This window comes from Hyla sarda, chromosome 2, assembly GCF_029499605.1.
Source record: "Hyla sarda isolate aHylSar1 chromosome 2, aHylSar1.hap1, whole genome shotgun sequence".
In the NCBI taxonomy this organism is placed as follows: Eukaryota; Metazoa; Chordata; class Amphibia; order Anura; family Hylidae; genus Hyla; species Hyla sarda.
Window position 1 is genome coordinate 304,318,639 of NC_079190.1, and position 22,216 is coordinate 304,340,854.

Genomic DNA, 22,216 nt, shown 5'->3' on the forward strand with positions numbered 1-22,216 from the left:
ATTTTTTATTGGAGGATGGGCTTATTCACTTTCACAATTTAAAAAAAAAAAATTTGTCCCTGCAGGGGACTATTTATTGCAATCTCTAGATTGCAAATTCTGATCAGTGCTATGCATAGGAATAGCACTGATCAGTGTTCTTGGTGATCTACTTCTCTGAACTTCTAGAAGGCAGACCAGAGAAGAACAGCGCTGCAGATGGATGGGAGCAGTTAAGAGAAGCTCCGGCACCATCTTGATTCATCGGACACCCTCGATTGCACCACGGGTGGTCTGATGAATCCCCCAAACGGCATTGATCATGGCATCTGAGGGGTTAATGACAGGCATCAACGGGATCGCTGATGTCCATCATTATTGGTGAGTACCCGGCTGCTGATTGCAGCCGGTAGAGATGAGCGAAGTTACAGTAATTCAATTGGTCACGAACCTCGTGGCTCGGCGTTTGCTGACTTTAGCCTGCATAAATGAGTTCAGCTTTCAGGTTCTCCTATGACTGTCTCCACCTTTTCCAGCCCATCGGAGCACCTGAAAGCTGAACTAATTTATGCAGGCTAAAGTCAGCAACCTCTGAGACGCAAGGTTCATGAAGAATCGAATTTCTGAAACTTCGCTCATCTCTAGCAGCCGGAGCTCACATGCTATGTAGCTCACATGCTCCTGCTTCATAGCTGTGCCGTAAATGTACAGAATTGTGCGCAAAGTTACCCGCTGCAGCGCCGTACATGGGGTTAAAGTATATTGTGAAAAGCCCTCTAAATTAAATATCACCTCTCTTCAAATTGGTAAATTTATTTTATTTAGTGTCCATATCATAATGAATGAATCTTATTTTACTTAAATTTTTTTTTAAATATGCTGGGGTATTAATTACTAATACCATTTTAATTATTATTTTTTTCTTCCAGGGTATGCAGGTAGCCCAAAAGGAAGCACAGATTCGAATATTGGAAGCTCGAATTCGACAGACTGATATGAATAGTTTTTCACAAAGTCAAATTCTATTGGAGAAATCAGAATGTCAATCCATGCAAAATGGTGAGCTCACAGACAAAATTATTCACTTTATACATTATTGTATTGTCTGTCATTATTTTCTGTTAAAAGTTTTTTTTCTTACAATTTATCACCTATCCATGATATAGGAAATACATTGATTACACTGTGAAATAATTGGTTACACTTAACCACCATACTATTTCTAATTAACCCCTTCCCGCAGAATGTCATATATAAACGCTGGGTTGTGCAGTGCGTTCGCGCATCCCGACGTTTATAAATGACATTCAGTTAACCCGGCGATGCGCAGCATCGCACAGGTTAACTGGCAGAAGTCCCGCTGTTTCCAGCAGGGGACAACTTCTGCTTCACCCCCCAGGACCATCCATTGATGGTCCTGGTCAGCGATCACTGTGATTGGTCCTTGTGGACCAATCACAGTGATCTGGGGTGAAAGTTCAGATCCCCCGCACTGCCCGCCCCTGGAAGTCGGGCAGAACGGGGGACGATGGCTGCAGGGGCTCGCAGGGACCTGCGGCATAGGGGGGGAACACGAGGGGACTGGCGGCCTTACCTGGAGCAGCGGCGGGACCGAGGAGCAGCGGCAGGACCGGCCACGTGGACGAGCAGCGACGGGACCGGCAGGTAAGTATGTGGTCCTCAGAGGCAGCAGTGAAGATCTTCACTGCTGCTTCTAGAAGTCTGAAAACTACAACTCCCAGCATGCCTAGACAGCCTTTGGCTGTCTGGGCATGCTGGGAGTTGTAGTTTTGCAACATCTGTAGGTCCCCAGTTTGGAGACCATTGTATAATGGTCTCCAATCTGTGCTCTTCCAGCTGTTGCAAAACTACAACTCCCAGCATGCACTGACTGTCCAGGCATGCTGGGAGTTTTAGTTCAGCAACATCTGGCCCTTCAGATGTTGCCGAACTACAACTCCCAGCATGCCCTTCAGCTGTCTGGGCATGCTGGGAGTTGTAGTTTTGCAACAACTGGACACACACTGGTTGGGAAACATTGTTTCTAACTCAGTGTTTCCTAACCTGTGTGCCTCCAGCTGTTGCAAAGCTATAACTCCCAGCATGCACTAACAGACCATGCATGCTGGGAGTTGTGGTTTTGCAACAGCTGGTGCATTCACATGGGCGAGGCTTTTACAGTGGGTTTCTCGCATCTTGAGATGCAGCAAATTTTGCGCTGGGAAACTCGCTGTAATCCCCCGCCCATGTGACTGTACCCTAAAAACACTACACTACACTAACACAAAATAAAATAAAAAGTTAAAAACACTACATATACACATACCCCTACACAGCCCCCCTCCCCCAATAAGAACGTCCGGTACACCACTGTTTCCAAAGCAGAGCCTCCAGCTGTTGAAAAACAACAACTCCCAGTATTGCCGGACAGCCGTTGACTGTCCACGCATGCTGGGAGTTTTGCAACAGCTGGAGGCACCCTGTTTGGGAATCACTGGCGTAGAATACCCCTATGTCCACCCCTATGCAAATCCCTAATTTAGGCCTCAAATGCACATGGCGCTCTCACTTTGGAGCCCTGTCGTATTTCAGGGCAACAGTTTAGGGCCACATATGGGGTATCGCTGTACTCGGGAGAAATTGCGTTACAAGGTTTGGGGGGCTTTTTCTTCTTTAACCCTTCATGAAAAGGAAATGTTGGGGTCTACACCAGAATGTTAGTGTAAAAAAATTAAATTTTTTACACTAACATGCTGATGTTGCCCTATACTTTACATTTTCACAAGAGGTAAAAGGGAAAAAAGCCCCCCAAAATTTGTAACGCAATTTCTCCCGACTACAGAGATACCCCATATGTGAGCGCAAAGTGCTCTGGGGGCGCACAACAAGGCCCAGAAGGGAGAGCGCACCATGTACATTTGAGGTGATTTGCACAGGGGTGGCTCATTGTTACAGCGGTTTTGACAAACGCAAAAAGAAAAAAAAAAACACATGTAACCCCATTTCGGAAACGACACCCCTCACGGAATGTAATGAGGGGTGCAGTGAGAATTTACCCCCCCACAGGTGTCTGACGGATCTTTGGAACAGTGGTCCGTGAAAATGAAAACTTGTACAGCCCACTGTTCCAAAGATCTGTCAGACACCAGTGGGGGGCAAATGCTCACTGTACCCCTTGTTATGTTCCTCAAGGGGTCTAGTTTCCAAAATGGTATGCCATGTGTTTTTTTTTTTTTTGCTGTTCTGGCACCTTAGGGGCTTCCTAAATGCGACATGCTCCCCGAGCAAAATTTGCTCTCAAAAAGCCAAATATGACTCCTTCTCTTCTGAGCATTGTAGGTCGCCCATATTGCACTTCAGGTCAACTTATGGGGTACCTCCATACTCAGAAGAGATGGGGTTACAAATTTTGGGGGGTATTTTCTGCTACTAACCCTTGCAAAAATGTGAAATTTGGGGGGAAACACACATTTTAGTGGAATTTTTATTTTTTTTTTACATATGCAAAAGTCGTGAAACACCTGTGGGGTAATAAGGCTCACTTTATTCCTTATTACATTCCTCAAGGGGTCTAGTTTCCAAAATGGTATGCCATGTGTTTTTTTTTTTTGCTGTTCTGGCACCATAGGGGCATCCTAAATGCGACATGCCCCCCGAGCAAAATTTGCTCTCAAAAAGCCAAATATGACTCCTTCTCTTCTGAGCATTGTAGTTCGCCCATAGTGCACTTCAGGTCAACTTATGGGGTACCTCCATACTCAGAAGAGAAGGGGTTACAAATATTGGGGGGTATTTCCTGCTATTAACCCTTGGAAAAATGTGAAATTTGGGGGGAAACACACATTTTAGTGAAAAAAAATAAATTTTTTTTTACATATGCAAAAGTCGTGAAACACCTGTGGGGTATTAAGGCTCACTTTATTCCTTGTTATGTTCCTCAAGGGGTCTAGTTTCCAAAATGGTATGCCATGTGAGGGTTTTTTGCTGTTCTGGCACCATAGGGGCTTCCTAAATGCAACATGCCCCCCAAAAACCATTTCAGAAAAACGTACTCTCCAAAATCCCCTTATCGCTCTTTCCCTTCTGAGCCCTCTACTGCGCCCGCCGAACACTTTACATAGACATATGAGGTATGTGCTTACTCTAGAGCAATTGGGCTACAAATACAAGTATACATTTTCTCCTTTTACCCCTTGTAAAAATTCAAAAATTGGGTCTACAAGAACATGCGAGTGTAAAAAATGAAGATGTGAATTTTCTCCTTCACTTTGCTTCTATTCCTGTGAAACACCTAAAGGGTTAAAATGATGACTGAATGTCATTTTGAATACTTTGGGGTCTTTTGTGGGGTATTTCTAATATGAAGACCCTTCAAATCCACTTCAAACCTGAACTGGTCCCTGAAAAATAGTGAGTTTGAAAATTTTATGAAAAATTGGAAAATTGCTGCTGAACTTTGAAGCCCTCTGGTGTCTTCCAAAAGTAAAAACTCGTCACTTTTATGATGCAGACATAAAGTAGACATATTGTATATGTGAATAAAAAAATTTTTTATTTGTAATATACATTTTCCTTACAAGCAGAGAGCTTCAAAGTTATAAAAATGCAAAATTTTCAAATTTTTCATCAAATTTTAGGATTTTTCACAAGGAAAGGATGCAAGTTACCACAAAAATTTACCACCATGTTAAAGTAGAATATGTCACGAAAAAACAATCTCGGAATCAGAATGATAACTAAAAGCATTCCAGAATTATTAATGTTTAAAGTGACAGTGGTCAGATGTGCAAAAAACGCTCTGGTCCTTAAGGCCAAAATGGGCTTGGTCCTGAAGGGGTTAAATTTCCTCCCATACATTGTATGAAATCATTTCCTTTTCATTTTTATTTTAGGTTTAATAGTTTATCCCAGACATGTTTGCATATACTTACTGTGGATTCATCACAATTGCTGGAAGTTTATTCCAAGGATCTACTACTCCTTTAATAAACTAAATTATTACATCTAGATTATATATTAATCCCTTCACACAGAATTCTGTAATATATGGCAGCTGCCTGAGAACTATGAAGTCAGCTCAGCAGCCTAGCCTCACTGCTAATGACTGCTGGTGATGGTGCAGTCCTACTCGGCCGTCAGGTGGAATCTCTGCTTGCGGAATTCTGTGAGATTCCGTTTACATTAATCAATGTGAGAATACCCTAACTCCTCCAGAGTGACATCAGCGACCAGATTAGAATGCTTAAATCCTCGGTCTGCCCTTAGAACCTTGTATTTAGAGATGAACTCACAGAGGAGGCACCTGAGGGCAAGAAGTAGAAAAAGTCCAGACCAAAGTTGCAAAAAGTGGTGTCCTGTGGTGGACTGCAAATGTGCAGGGAGAGTGCAGATACTAAAAGGGCGCTGAGCTCCATTCCTGTTTACAGTAGCAGGGCTGAAGTATGGAAGGTATTGGCTGAAAGTCCGGATAGTGAGGGTGGCCTAGAGGTGGGCAGAGATAAACTCCAGTGCTCTAGTTCGCTCCCCTGTGGAGTGTGTGTGTGTGGGGGGGGGGGGGAGGGGTAACTAAGTAAATTAAACCCTATGTCTCCTCTACTAAAAGTGGAGCGTAGTTTACTGTGTGGGTTTTTATTCCTGACAGGTATATTTCCACGGTATTTACAAATTTTTCCCTACATTTTGATTTTTTTTTTTTTTAAACAACTGTTCTGAGCTGTCTGATTTTCCAAAACTCAAATCGATCACAGACCAAACCTTAGTAAATATGTCAGGGACACACCCTTTTGTTTAGGACACACCCTTTTCCCCAGCAGACATGCCCCTTTTTCATATTTTCCAAGAAAAGTAGAGAATTTTTCACGTTTATTGGATTCTTTGGAAGATTACAGGAAGCCCTGGAAGGGATAGCATAGGACTGGAGGGGCACATGACAGGGGGATTATACAGTGTGGCAGGGGTTAAAGTGTAGGGCAGGAGAAGTATAGAAAGGAAGGGGAGGAGTTAGGATGGGGTTAATAGGACAGGAAGAGGAAGTCAGGACAGTCGGGAAGAAGAAGTGGACACGTGCGGACGGAGCTCCATACCTGATGGCCGACATGGAGGAAATCCTTCGGAGGGTGAGAGAGGAGGCGCTGCTCCGTGATATGATATGGATCATCGGGCACTCTTATGTGGTGCGAGGTGGGGTGCGGGCTGGTGTGCGGACGGCTGGTCGCCAATTGAGGTTAGCTGGCACTGAAGGGCAGGTTCATTGGTTGGGAAAGAGTGGGATGAGGTGGGCCGAGTTGTTGGCGAGGATGCAATTTTTTGTCCAGCTGGATAGGGCTCCAGATGTTATAGTGATTCATCTTGGGGGTAATGATTTGGGGGTTCGGAGGTCCCGGGACTTGATTAGGGACGTTAAGTTGGACCTTTTCAGGTTGTGGTCCTCTTTCCCGGGCCTGGTAGTTGTTTGGTCGGAAATGGTGGCCAGGCGCAAGTCGCGGCAGGCCCGCTCGGTTGTTGCCTTAAACAGAACCAGGGTTAAGATCAATAAGGTTGTCAGCAAGTTTGTGGCGCGGAATGGGGGCTTGGTAGTACGCCACCGGGATCTGGAAGCCGGAGCTCCCGAGTTCATGGATGATGATGGTGTCCATCTCAATGTGTTTGGCATGGACTTGTGGCTTTTGGAGATTAAGTAGGCGGTGGCCAGAGCCCTTGGTTTGTGGAGGAACGGGGACAAGTGAGGGGGGTCACTTGCCGCCTTTGTGGCGGGGGCAGGAGTGGGACCTGGAGGCACCTGTGTATGGCATGATGGAGATGGGAGAGAGTGTGGAGGTGGGCTGTGAGCGGTTCCCAGCCCAATGGAAAAGTCATCAGGGGGACATGGGTCCCAGGACGGTTGGGGGGCCTCACAAACGGTGACCCTGTGCAGGCGGATTGCAGCTAGGGGCAAGTGAGGCTCCAGAAGAAGTTGAATAATAGTGCCTTCAGGTCCTCCTCCTGTGATAGGGACATTTCTATGGTTAAATGTTTTATTGTTTATGTATGACGTTCATACAATTGTTGTTCACAATGTTATAATTGGTTGATAATTATTAAAGGGGCTGCTGTGGCCTGTTTACACCAACACCTGGTCTTGTCATGTTTTAAGGTAAGGGGTCATGGAGGGAAGTGGTTGGTGGTGGTTATGGGAAAAGGTAGGCCATAGCAGTTATAATATCCCCTAGTCAAGGAAGCCCTGGAAGGGATAGCATAGGACTGGAGGGGCACATGACAGGGGGATTATACAGTGTGGCAGGGGTTAAAGTGTAGGGCGGGAGAAGTATAGAGAGGAAGGGGAGGAGTTAGGATGGGGTTAATAGGACAGGAAGAGGAAGCCAGGACAGTCGGGAAGAAGAAGTGGACACGTGCCCGCCCGCCCTTGAATTTGTCATGGCAGCGGGGGCAGGAGTGGGACCTGGAGGCACCTGTGTATGGCATGATGGAGATGGGAGAGAGTGTGGAGGTGGGCTGGGAGCGGTTCCCAGCCCCATGGAGAAGTCATCAGGGGACATGGGTCCCAGGACGGTTGGGGGGCCTCACAAACGGTGACTCTGTGCAGGCCACTTGCGGCTAGGGGCAAGTGAGGCCCCAGAAGAAGTTGGGTAATAGTGCCTTCAGGTCCTCCTCCTGTGATAGGGACATTTCTATGGTTAAATGTTTTATTGTTTATGTATGACGTTCATACAATTGTTGTTCACAATGTTATAATTGGCTGTGGCCTGTTTACACCAACACCTGGTCTTGTCATGTTTTAAGGTAAGGGGTCATGGAGGGAAGTGGTTGGTGGTGGTTATGGGAAAAGGTAAGCCATAGCAGTTATAATATCCCCTAGTCATGATAATACAAAGCAGACGGACAATGCATTTTGATAGGGAGGAACCCACTCTTCATCAGGTCCGGACAAAGAGGTGGTCCCTTCCCTAGAAATGCGTTGTCTGTCTGCTATGTACTATTACTGATAAATAAAGCTATTTTTGTTTTATTATTTTATTGGCCGTATCGTTTACTATCTAATCTAATCTACACTTATGGGAGAGCGTCGCTTCAGCTATTTTGCCTTCAAGAGAAGGAGTCACTCTGCTAGCCACTTTACCATCGTCTCTGCACACCAGGATAAAAGATAGATGCCCAGCTGCAACCCGCATTTGGAAACCACTATAATGGCATAAGGCACATTATTTTGTTCTGCTCGCAGTACAACACTAAAAGGTTAGCATACCTTTTTCTATATCTTGACCATTGCTGCCATTGGTGATAACGGCACATTTTTGTACATTTTTTCCTTTCTGTTTTTTCCTGTACAGATTTATCAGCCTCAACACTTCAAGATAGGAGCAACTTTATCCAACAGTCTGTATTACTATGCAAACCGCCATACCATACCAATGAGGCTTTCCAGCCAAAATCCTTTTTCTACACCAGGATAGGGTTCATGCTTTGATTTCTGTTTAAGAAGGGATGTAGAGCTTAAATTCTTGGGGTCTGTTGGAGGGGGACCCCCACCTATCCTCCACACCTTCCCATTTTCCATGGCAAAGTGACCCAGATTGAAGTTTGCTTCTGTTTATCCTGCAGTCCCAGAAGCCATTTTCGATGTTATGCCTGAGTAATGTGTTCAGTTGTTACCACTTTTTCCTGTCTCTGGCCTCATTGTTGTATACAATAAATACTGACTTTGTGCTCTATTGTGCACTAGTACCCTTTATAATAGTTTTTTTGTTGTATTGTTCTGATTTGTGATATCCTTGTATGGGACCTTATAGGCACCAGTCAGGTTTTTACATTTACAAGGTATCCACATGCTATTCCACATTCCTACCTAACACCTGAAAAGTCTCTACTTACCTGAGGAAATGGGTGTAGATTAAATGTCAATTGTCTTAAAGGGGTATTCCAGGATTTTTTTTATTTGACTATGCTACAGGGGCTGTAAAGTTAGTGTAGTTCATAATATAGTGTCTTTACCTGTGTGTGATGGTTTTCTCACAATTCTTATGTGATTTTCACCCCAATATTTATTTTTAACATCATACAAAATGACTGCTGTCTCGGATTTTTCCCAGCTTGCAATGCGGTCGAGACCTGACTCACTAGTCAGCTGATGACAGGGAGCTTGTCTGCTTCAATGGGTGGAGAGAGCAATCTGCAAGTAATGCAACAGCTGGAGGCACCCTGATTGAAAACCACAGGTCTGCAGCTCATTTATGTTTCAATGGTTGGGGTGGCTGATGTGTGGGAAGGAGGAAAATGGAATCATGGGATTTGTAGGCAAACAAGAAAACTGAAAAAAGGAAATACAAGTTCACAAAAAGCTAGCCATAGTGTTATGGTAATCTCATAGCATAGTCATTTAGCCCAAGCCAAGCGCAGATCCTTCCTAAGCATGTCCATTACTGTCTGCCAGGTACGTACTAAAATCACCTTGTTACGCCGAGCGCTCCGGGTCCCCGCTCCTCCCCGGAGCGCTCGCTACACTTCCCTCACTGCAGCGCCCCGGTCGGTTCCACGGACCCGGGGCGCTGCGTTACCACCTCCGGCCGGGATGCGATTCGCGATGCGGGTAGCGCCCGCTCGCGATGCGCACCCCGGCTCCCGTACCTGACTCGCTCCCCGTCAGTTCTGTCCCGGCGCGCGCGGCCCCGCTCCCTAGGGCGCGCGCGCGCCGGGTCTTTGCGATTTAAAGGGCCACTGCACCGCTGATTGGTGCAGTGGTTCCAATTAGTGTTTACACCTGTGCACTTCCCTATATCACCTCACTTCCCCTTCACTCCCTCGCCGGATCTTGTTGCCCTAGTGCCAGTGAAAGCGTTCCTTGTGTGTTCCTTGCCTGTGATTCCAGACCTTCTGCCGTTGCCCCTGACTACGATCCTTGCTGCCTGCCCCGACCTTCTGCTACGTCCGACCTTGCTTCTGTCTACTCCCTTGTACCGCGCCTTTCTTCAGCAGCCAGAGAGGTTGAGCCGTTGCTAGGGGATACGACCTGGTCACTACCGCCGCAGCAAGACCATCCCGCTTTGCGGCGGGCTCTGGTGAAAACCAGTAGTGACTTAGAACCGATCCTCTAGCACGGTCCACGCCAATCCCTCTCTGGCACAGAGGATCCACCACCTGCCAGCCGGCATCGTGACAGTAGATCCGGCCATGGATCCCGCTGAAGTTCCTCTGCCAGTTGTCGCTGACCTCACCACGGTGGTCGCCCAGCAGTCACAACAGATTGCGCAACAAGGCCAACAGCTGTCTCAACTGACTGTTATGCTACAACAGTTACTACCACAGCTCCAGCAATCATCTCCTCCGCCAGCTCCTGTACCTCCTCCGCAGCGAGTGGCCGCTTCTGGAATACGACTATCCTTGCCGGATAAATTTGATGGGGACTCTAAGTTTTGCCGTGGCTTTCTTTCCCAATGTTCATTACACTTGGAGATGATGTCGGACCAGTTCCCCACCGAAAGGTCTAAAGTGGCTTTCGTAGTCAGCCTGCTGTCTGGAAAAGCCCTGGCTTGGGCCACACCGCTCTGGGACCGCAATGACCCCGTCACTGCCTCTGTACACTCCTTCTTCTCGGAAATTCGAAGTGTTTTTGAGGAACCTGCCCGAGCCTCTTCTGCTGAGACTGCCCTGTTGAACCTGGTCCAGGGTAATTCTTCCGTTGGCGAGTATGCCGTACAGTTCCGTACCCTTGCTTCAGAATTATCCTGGAATAATGAGGCACTCTGCGCGACCTTTAAAAAAGGCCTATCCAGCAACATTAAAGATGTTCTGGCCGCACGAGAAATCCCTGCTAACCTACATGAACTCATCCATCTTGCCACTCGCATTGACATGCGTTTTTCCGAACGGCGTCAGGAGCTCCGCCAGGATATGGACTCTGTTCGCACGAGGCGTTTCTTCTCCCCGGCTCCTCTCTCCTCTGGTCCCCTGCAACCTGTTCCTGTGCCTCCCGCCGTGGAGGCTATGCAGGTCGACCGGTCTCGCCTGACACCCCAAGAGAGGACACGACGCCGCATGGAGAATCTCTGCCTGTACTGTGCTAGTACCGAACACTTCCTGAGGGATTGTCCTATCCGTCCTCCCCGCCTGGAAAGACGTCCGCTGACTCCGCACAAAGGTGAGACAGTCCTTGATGTCTACTCTGCTTCTCCACGTCTTACTGTGCCTGTGCGGATGTCTGCCTCTGCCTTCTCCTTCTCTGCTGTGGCCTTCTTGGACTCTGGATCTGCAGGAAATTTTATCTTGGCCTCTCTCGTCAACAGGTTCAACATCCCGGTGACCAGTCTCGCCAGACCCCTCTACATCAATTGTGTAAACAATGAAAGATTGGACTGTACTATACGTTTCCGCACGGAGCCCCTTCTAATGTGCATCGGATCTCATCATGAGAGGATTGAACTGTTGGTCCTCCCCAATTGCACTTCTGAAATCCTTCTTGGACTTCCCTGGCTTCAACTCCATTCCCCAATCCTGGATTGGTCCACTGGGGAGATCAAGAGTTGGGGGCCCTCTTGTTCCAAGGACTGCTTAAAACCGGTTCCCAGTAAACCTTGCCGTGTCCCTGTGCTTCCTCATGTAACCGGTCTCCCTAAGGCCTATATGGACTTTGCGGACGTTTTTTGCAAAAAACAAGCTGAGACTCTACCTCCTCACAGGCCTTATGATTGTCCCATTGACCTCCTCCCGGGCACTACTCCACCCCGGGGCAGAATCTATCCTCTGTCCGTCCCAGAGACTCTTGCCATGTCTGAATACGTCCAAGAAAATTTAAAAAAGGGCTTTATCCGTAAATCCTCCTCTCCTGCCGGAGCCGGATTTTTCTTTGTGTCCAAAAAAGATGGCTCTCTACGTCCTTGCATTGACTACCGCGGTCTCAATAAAATCACGGTTAAGAACCGCTACCCCCTACCCCTCATCTCTGAACTCTTTGATCGTCTCCAAGGTGCCCATATTTTTACCAAACTGGACTTAAGAGGTGCTTATAATCTCATCCGCATCAGAGAGGGGGATGAATGGAAAACGGCATTTAACACCAGAGATGGACACTTTGAGTATCTGGTCATGCCCTTTGGTCTATGCAACGCCCCTGCCGTCTTCCAAGACTTTGTTAATGAAATTTTTCGTGATCTCCTATACTCCTGTGTTGTTGTATATCTGGACGATATCCTGATTTTTTCTGCCAATCTTGAAGAACACCGCCAGCATGTCCGTATGGTTCTTCAGAGACTTCGTGATAATCAACTCTATGCCAAAATAGAGAAATGTCTGTTTGAATGCCAATCTCTTCCTTTTCTAGGATACTTGGTCTCTGGCCAGGGACTACAAATGGACCCAGATAAACTCTCTGCCGTCTTAGATTGGCCACGCCCCTCCGGACTCCGTGCCATCCAACGTTTTTTGGGGTTCGCCAATTATTACAGGCAATTTATTCCACATTTTTCTACCATTGTGGCTCCTATTGTGGCTTTAACAAAAAAAAATGCCGATCCCAAGTCTTGGCCTCCTCAAGCGGAAGACGCCTTTAAACGACTCAAGTCTGCCTTTTCTTCGGCTCCCGTGCTCTCCAGACCTGACCCATCTAAACCCTTCCTATTGGAGGTTGATGCCTCCTCAGTGGGAGCTGGAGCTGTCCTTCTACAAAAAAACTCTTCCGGGCATGCTGTTACTTGTGGTTTTTTTTCCAGGACCTTCTCTCCGGCGGAGAGGAACTACTCCATCGGGGATCGAGAGCTTCTAGCCATTAAATTAGCACTTGAGGAATGGAGGCATCTGCTGGAGGGATCAAGATTTCCAGTTATTATTTACACCGATCACAAGAACCTCTCCTACCTCCAGTCTGCCCAACGGCTGAATCCTCGTCAGGCCAGGTGGTCTCTGTTCTTTGCCCGATTTAATTTTGAAATTCACTTTCGGCCTGCTGATAAGAACATTAGGGCCGATGCTCTCTCTCGTTCCTCAGATGCCTCTGAAATTGAACTCTCTCCTCAACACATCATTCCTCCTGACTGCCTGATTTCCACTTCTCCAGCCTCCATCAGGCAAACTCCTCCAGGAAAGACCTTTGTTTCTCCACGCCAACGCCTTGGGATCCTCAAATGGGGTCACTCCTCCCATCTCGCAGGTCATGCGGGCATTAAGAAATCTGTGCAACTCATCTCTCGCTTCTATTGGTGGCCGACTCTAGAGACTGATGTGGTGGACTTTGTGCGAGCCTGCACTATCTGTGCCCGGGATAAGACTCCTCGCCAGAAGCCCGCTGGTTTTCTTCATCCTCTACCTGTCCCCGAACAACCTTGGTCTCTGATTGGTATGGATTTTATTACTGACTTACCCCCATCCCATGGCAACACTGTTATTTGGGTGGTCGTTGATCGATTCTCCAAAATGGCACATTTCATCCCTCTTCCTGGTCTTCCTTCAGCGCCTCAGTTGGCTAAACAATTTTTTGTACACATTTTTCGTCTTCACGGGTTGCCTACACAGATCGTCTCGGATAGAGGCGTCCAATTTGTGTCTAAATTCTGGAGGGCTCTCTGTAAACAACTCAAGATTAAATTAAATTTTTCTTCTGCATACCATCCTCAATCCAATGGACAAGTAGAGAGAATTAACCAGATCTTGGGTGACTATTTACGACATTTTGTTTCCTCCCGCCAGGATGACTGGGCAGATCTTCTACCTTGGGCCGAATTCTCGTATAATTTCAGAATCTCTGAATCTTCCTCCAAATCTCCGTTTTTCGTGGTGTACGGCCGTCACCCTCTTCCCCCCCTCCCTACCCCCTTGCCCTCTGGTCTGCCCGCTGTGGATGAAATTTCTCGTGATCTTTCCACCATATGGAAAGAGACCCAAAATTCTCTCTTACAGGCTTCTTCTCGCATGAAAAGATTCGCAGATAAGAAAAGAAGAGCTCCTCCCATTTTTTCCCCTGGAGACAAGGTATGGCTCTCCGCTAAATATGTCCGTTTCCGTGTCCCGAGCTATAAGTTGGGACCACGCTATCTTGGTCCTTTTAAAGTTTTGTGTCAAATTAATCCTGTCTCTTACAAACTTCTTCTTCCTCCTTCTCTTCGTATCCCTAATGCCTTTCACGTCTCTCTTCTTAAACCTCTCATCCTCAACCGTTTTTCTCCTAAATCTGTTCCTCCCACTCCTGTTTCCGGCTCCTCGGACATCTTCTCTGTCAAAGAGATCTTAGCCTCAAAAAAGGTCAGAGGAAAAACTTTTTTTTAGTGGATTGGGAGGGTTGTGGTCCAGAAGAGAGGTCCTGGGAACCTGAGGACAATATCCTGGACAAAAGTCTGATCCTCAGGTTCTCAGGCCCCAAGAAGAGGGGGAGACCCAAGGGGGGGGGTACTGTTACGCCGAGCGCTCCGGGTCCCCGCTCCTCCCCGGAGCGCTCGCTACACTTCCCTCACTGCAGCGCCCCGGTCGGTTCCACGGACCCGGGGCGCTGCGTTACCACCTCCGGCCGGGATGCGATTCGCGATGCGGGTAGCGCCCGCTCGCGATGCGCACCCCGGCTCCCGTACCTGACTCGCTCCCCGTCAGTTCTGTCCCGGCGCGCGCGGCCCCGCTCCCTAGGGCGCGCGCGCGCCGGGTCTTTGCGATTTAAAGGGCCACTGCACCGCTGATTGGTGCAGTGGTTCCAATTAGTGTTTACACCTGTGCACTTCCCTATATCACCTCACTTCCCCTTCACTCCCTCGCCGGATCTTGTTGCCCTAGTGCCAGTGAAAGCGTTCCTTGTGTGTTCCTTGCCTGTGATTCCAGACCTTCTGCCGTTGCCCCTGACTACGATCCTTGCTGCCTGCCCCGACCTTCTGCTACGTCCGACCTTGCTTCTGTCTACTCCCTTGTACCGCGCCTTTCTTCAGCAGCCAGAGAGGTTGAGCCGTTGCTAGGGGATACGACCTGGTCACTACCGCCGCAGCAAGACCATCCCGCTTTGCGGCGGGCTCTGGTGAAAACCAGTAGTGACTTAGAACCGATCCTCTAGCACGGTCCACGCCAATCCCTCTCTGGCACAGAGGATCCACCACCTGCCAGCCGGCATCGTGACACACCTTATGCTGGATAACCCTTTTAATTGCCCTTACAATTTAAATCTCATGTGTCGAGAGCTCGAAAGACGTAAAGCTACTATAGCATAAACGACAACCAATGTATTCAACCAATCCACTAACATTCCCCATAGGAAATATCCAGAGATTGTGCAGTCTTCATATTCCAAGAAAAAGAGAGGTGTTATGATGGCCTTTAAGGGTTACATTGCGATTACCATTTTGTAGCAGATCATACACCCAAATAGCATTATCATTGCTTTCACGAGTACATGCTTAAAATCGGTGGAAGATCGGAAGGCTTGTGCTACTAAGATATCAACATTTTTAAATGCTGCCGGCCAAGACAATCAGGAATTGGTGTACTTACGAATTAATATGTCTCAGTAGGAAATTGCCCTCATTTAGGAATCAAGGCTTACATGGGACATTTCAAACCTACAAAATTATTTTAATGAAACTATGATTCCTAAGGGATTAAGAATCCAAAAAATTCCATCCCCAATTTATTCAGATGAATTTAAGAATGAATGGGAGGACGTTTTAACAGATTCCTATACCTGATTCATTAACTTGATTATTAAACATGAAGAAAAAGCTTTGTTAAATATTCAAAAAAAACATTACAACGCTACAAGAAAGTGTTTTGAAGGACTTTCTATGTTTACGGAACTGGACCCTAAAATCCAAGAGAATCTGAATAAATTAAATAAATTGAAAACCACTAATATGGACATAAAACAAACAAAATATATGTGAAATGTCCAGGACTATAAAACAAAGTCTGTCTATACCTGGCCACAACTTGAAAGAACGTCGTGAACTCCGCAATCCATTCCAAAGAAATATAAACAGCATCGCCATAGAAGTACTGCAAGGGTTAATGTCAGTTCCACAGACGCAAACTCATCCGACTCCACCCCTGAATCACATGATGCTAGGGAGCTTGTGATGGAGGGGGTGTGAAAAATTTCATGGAAAAACTACTTTTCCACTTTCTACTTTTTCTCACCCTACAATAACCATAGCTCCTATTTTTCCATCTACAGACCCATATGAGGGCTTGTTTTTTGCAGGACCAATTGTACTTTGTAATGACACCTTTCATTTTTCCATAACATATGCTCCAAAGCAAAGAAAAAAATTATTTTTGAGGCAATTTAGCAAATGTTTTTTTTTTTTAACGCCATTCACCTTGGTGGTTTGACTGACATGGTATTTTGATACTTTAGGGCTGTATGAGGAATACTTTTTTGCACCATAATCTGCTGTTTTTATCAGTACAATTTAAATATTGATCTGACTTTTGATTGCTTTTTATTTTATTTTTCTCGATATGATGTTATAAAAAAAACGCAATTCTGTAAATGCCATTGACCGTACGAGATATATAATGTTATTATTATTTGAATATACAAGTATGCACATGTCAATACTAAATACAGTATGTCTATTTTTATTATGTTTACATGTTTTTTGTATGGAAAATGGGAAAAGGGGGGATGTGAACTTTTAATATTGGTTAATGTGTTTTTTTAAACTTCTATTAAACTTTTTTTTTTTTTTTTTTTACACTTTATTAGTTCCTTAGGGGACTTTTAGAAGGAATCATTAGATTTATCTTAGAGATCAATGCAGTTCTATGGAACTCCATTGATCTGTTTCATTTGTGCTCATTTGATCGAGGCTCAATCAAATACAGATCCACGGCGGTCATGGAAGGAGAGGTGAGCCCTCCGGCTACCTCCATAGTGGATCACCCCTCTGTGATTGCACTTGGGGTTGATCTACTGCACTAGACCACCCAGGATGGTTAAAAGGTCAACGTTGACAGTTTCAATCTAAAGGGTTAATAGCCATCCATGGCGATTGCTGCATGCCGGGCTATTAGCAGTGGCCCCCAGCTACTGAAATCAGCTGGGGGCCGCTGGGTATGGAGCGGGCTCAAGTCAGGTGCCCGCTCCATACACGTTGAGCGGCCGGGTTGTCTGTCCGGCTCTGCTAGCCCCAAGCAGGGTTATATGTCAGCAAAGTTCACCTGCCCAGCGCTCGGAACTGCATGTCCCGGGCATCGGGCGATAGGATTTCCACATCCCTGTGACATCTAATTCTGCCGCTCAGAATACTGCATCATTATTACACGCCGGTGTGAGTGGGAACCCTAAACTGCCAAAAAACGACACGCAGACAGGAAACACCGTAATTACAGGAGGAATTAGCCATTCCTATCTGTAATCCCTGTTCTTCAAGGGTTTGTCCTTTTCCCCCACCAGAACTTTTGACTTATTTTCTACATTACTTGATGTTAATCCGTTTGTTCGGGGTATCACTATAAAAAAAACACACTTTTCTAATACAGTTAAACCCTTGGACATTAGTGAAGGGGGATTGGACAGTTTAGTGGCCAAGTCTCTAACTAACATGCATTTTTCTAATGAATATAATTTAAAATGTTCTTTTTTAATGAGTTATGTATTATGTCTGGTTTACAACTTATGACTAATTTGAGTGAACCTGATGATGTGATTTTGCCAGAATTTCATACCAGTACTTGGTTATTTTATTCTGTGACGTCTAGAACCCAGGCCTTGGACTTTTTCCAGGAAGCCATGAAGTTCTGCCGTGACCTCACAGAATTATTCCATTTAAAAAAATGCAAGTTTTCTATTCTCACAACACAAGAACAATTAGAGGTATGTGAAATTCCTAATATTTCTGACTTGGTGGTCTGTCAAGCAGACAAAGGCTGCATGCAGGTCTTTATAAAAAATTTAATATGGTATTGTTGTCAGATTGTAATACTTACAGACCCTACCTTTGCCTTTAGCCGCAAACTACACAATCTTGTGGACTTGGGGGAGTCGGATTTTTATTTTTTTGTAACAAAACAACAGGTGGATTTTATAAAAGTGGAACACCCTACTATTGCAATCTTTCATTCACTCCTGAAAGTCCACAAAAATGTCTCCCCCCCCCCCCCCCCCCCAATGGTTCAATGGGAACCTGTCTGTATGGGTTGATGGTCTCTCCAGCCTCTTATCCCTCAAATACCTGGGTACATCCAAGATACCAAGCATTTGCTGTTCGCACTGCACAAAATAGAATGGAGCTCTCATTCCTCTTGGGTTACAACACATGTAACTGTCATGACCGAGGGTGGACAGGGAGAGTGAACCCTAAGCTGTCCCTATATACACTCTCCCTGTCTACTTGCCCATCCACCCTAAATGATCCACCTCAACTTGGAGCTGGTCCTGTCCTGCGCTAAAGTGCAGTGGGCATAAAAACAAATAAAATACATAGACGGTCACGAGCCAGAAACAGAAAGGGAAAACTACCAGACAACCAGATATGCAAGACAGAATATAAAGTCACAAACAGTGGCACAGATCAGTGAGTAGCACAGAGGACACTATAGACCAATGGTAAAACACAGAGGAAACACTAGATCAGTGATCATGTACTCTATGATCAGTGCATGTAGAAAAACTCCAAAGATCAGAAATCATGAACTCTCTAGACTCCCCAATCCACAAAAGGAGTAGACATTAATACTAAAGCCAGATGGACTACTAGCCAGTGGGGCACACTTCACTGTGTGTTCAGGATACTGGCCTAGTAGCAAACTGAAATACAATACACAAAACACTAGACTAGAACTGGATGAGTCTGAATAGACTCCAGGATACCAAACAGCAATTATAACATACAGAGCACAGGTAACAAGCAAGACTAAGTGTGAACACAGACTAAGTAGAACGAACATACATAATCCTAAAAACCGACAAATGTAACACAGATTAAAATCTATCATAAACAGGATTATTAAACCATGGTTAAAACACAGATATTAACAGATAAATACAAGATGCATCAAGTAAGAGTCAGAATAGCACAAATGCCCAAATAACCAGCACAGAATGCAGGAGAACTCTGGTTTAAATAGCCCCATCCGAGTTGTCATAGCCTCAGAGCATTAACTCTTTCATATCTAGGGACAATAGCAAACTGCTCACAACATCCTAATGTGTGAATACACATCTAAACAGAAAAATACAAAAACAGAAATTACAGTAACCTCTTTATATTCTGTAATTCCTCACAGCTTGGTTCTTGTCTGTGTATTACAATTACCCCAGACATTTGTAGGAATATATTATTTTGGTTGTTGAATATCCAAATTTTTTCGTATTTGATCGCTCGCTAATATTTTTATGAGTTTCTGGGAAAAAGAATTGTCAAGAACCTACTGGTAGGGAAGCAGATTTTATAAAGAAGATGCCCTCCGGCTACCTCTAGGTTACGATTCAGAGTTATCCCCAGTGGTCACTTGACCGTGCTAGACATATTGCTTTAATGCAAAATAGAAATAGCCTCTTAGCACCTAACCTGTGTGTTAACTCCAAAAAATGCATGTCTAAAACTGTTAAACCCATAGTTCTGCTAATTAAGCTCAGATTTCTCTGAAATCTGCCATATCATCAGGAAAGGTATGCCGATCATATCAGCTGATCCACAGTACAATAAAGCCCTAGCGGGAGGTTTTAAATGCGTAGCAAGATGTGCATCTACTATTGGTCAAACTGTTTCTCCCTCTTTGTATAGCTCTCAAACTCCATTCTGTTCTACTTGGTTAAAACATGTTGGATGTTATAAATGTGGTCACAGTAGGTGCTCAGTCTACAGATTTGGGGTGGTAATCACAGACAGAAGCTATTGAATAGAGAAGTTTTTTTTAATCATCCTGTTAGCTACTAGACAACCGCAAGGTCTGAATAGACATCAGGACATCATATTGTATTACTCCGGTTGTTTTTTCTTTATGTTTTCTAGTTAATATATTATTTTGTACTTTTTGTGGCATTTTCTTATCTTCCTTAAATTGAGACATTCTGATACATATTGTTCATGCATAATAATGTGTATACTAATCATTGCCTTACTGTGGAATATTTACATAATGTCGGCTATAAGTTGGATTATTTTTGTACACATGTATGTAGAGTTTTCATTTTCACTTGCTTGCACCATTTATTGTGTACCTTGATTGTAAAGGGTTAACACATGCCTACTGTGATAATGCACCTGAGCAGGTCATGTGCTGCCTATATAATGAGCCATTTGTCTATGTATGATTAAGAGTGCCTACTTGCACTTGAAATGCGTCACCTCTTGTGTCTGTTAGATAAATAAAAGAAAAAACAAGGTGCGCTCCTAGTGCAGGCGGTTAGAGATGAGGATAAGGTGCACAATAGAGATTGGAGGCTTACCAGATGGTGTTGTGCTTAGGACACAACACCTATGTAGGCACGTAGAATTGCTGTGGTATGAAGGTCAGAAGCCGCGGTGTCCTTTTCCAGGTAGCCAAAGTCAGCTGGATAGTCAAATAAAGTCGTGAAAATTCTCAATGAAAAAAGAGGACTTCCTGACTGGCGCTTCTCCCTCCAGAAAAGAGTGTGGGAACCGTAGCCCACAATGTAAAGATGAATTTTATTGATGCACCGGACTCTTCATCAGGCATAACATAGGGATGCACAAACACAGTTTAAAAGACCCAGACCTGGATGAAGCTTGTCCCTGGGTCTTTTAAACTGTGTTTGTGCATCCCTATGTTATGCCTGATGAAGAGTCCAGTGCGGGCTCAAAACTTTTATGTTGCATCAATAAAATTCATCTTTACATTGTGGGCTACGGTTGCCACACTCTTTTCTGGAGGGAGAAGTGCCAGTCAGGAAGTCGTCTCTTTTCATTAGAAATTTTCACGACTTTACATCTTGTGTCTGAACCTGGCTTTTATCCAATTAAGTTTTCTTCATTTACACGAATCTGCGCTGGACATCCTTGTTCTCTGTTCAGCTGTTGCATGCAGCCTACATGAGTCTGAGCTGCAGGGGACCTAGAGGGTGAGCTGGAGAGAACTTTTTCTCTTTTCCATTATCATTGTATAAACTATTGTTGGTGCAGAGTATACAATTATTAATCTTTATGCCCCGAACAGACGCCAGAATCACTTTCAGAAAAAAGTGTTTAAACTGCTTTTCTCAGTTAATAAGGGGAGAAATAGTAATCTGTGGAGATTTTAACTCCTTCTCAGTTCCTCAGATGGATCTCTCAGTCCAAGCGTGCGGATGCTCCTTTTATCTAAGACAGCTTATATCTGATTATGATCTATGTAATGCATTATGACTTTAACATGCTTCACAACGCGACTTTACATAATGCTCCCTTTGTTACCAGTTGTTCTCTAGAATAGATATGATTCTCACTAATAGGGGTTTATTAAATTGGACTTCTCATACTAAAATCGGAGAGCTGACCTGGACTGATCACACACCAGTTATGATGTCACTAACAGACCCCCAAGCACAGCAACTTTGTTGGAAGAGCTAACACCCACATCATTGCTCACTCTGAACATATAAAAAAAATGTAGGTGACTCTATGAGAGTATTTTGCACTAAACAGTACTCCAGATGTCCCAATACCTTTTTACTGGCCTATAAAGCCGAGGCGCTTTATATAGTTACATAGTTAGTACGGTTGAAAAAAGACATACGTCCATCAAGTTCAACCAGGGAATTGAAGGGTAGGGGTGTGGCGCGATATTGGGGAAGGGATGGGATTTTATATTTCTTCATAAGCATTAATGTTATTTTGTTCCAGGAATGTATCTAACCCTGTTTTAAAGCTGTTAATTTTTCCTACTGTGACCAGTTCCTGAGGTAGACTGTTCCATAAGTTCACAGTTCTTATGGTAAAGAAGGCGTGTTGCCCCTTGAGACTAAAACTTTTCTTCTCCAGACAGAGGGAGTGCCCCCTCGTCCTTTGGGGGGGTTTAACCAGGAAAAGTTTTTCTCCATATTTTTTGTATGGGCCATTAATATACTTATATACATTTATCATATCCCCCTTAAACTTCTCTTCTCAAGACTAAACAATTGTAAATCTTTTAATCGCTCTTCATAGCTAAGATGTTCCATGCCCCATATTAGTTTAGTCGCACGTCTCTGCACCCTTTCCAGCACCACAGTGTCCCTTTTATGGACAGGTGCCCAAAACTGAACAGCATATTCCAGGTGAGGCCGTACCAATGCTTTATAAAGGGGGAGTATTATGTCCCTGTCCCTCGAGTCCATTCCTCTTTTTATACATGACAATAT

The 22,216-nt window shown here is 45.0% G+C and overlaps 1 protein-coding gene across 5 annotated transcripts in view; it reads left to right on the plus strand.

The window, feature by feature from the left end:
* KIF21B (kinesin family member 21B) overlaps positions 1–22,216 on the plus strand; it is a 768,527-nt gene that overhangs the window by 523,519 nt on the left and 222,792 nt on the right. For all 5 annotated transcript variants that reach the window (XM_056557611.1, XM_056557612.1, XM_056557613.1 and 2 more), the window contains one exon: positions 909–1,038. In XM_056557611.1, coding sequence (XP_056413586.1) covers positions 909–1,038 — 130 coding nt within the window. The remainder of the gene's footprint in view (positions 1–908; positions 1,039–22,216) is intronic.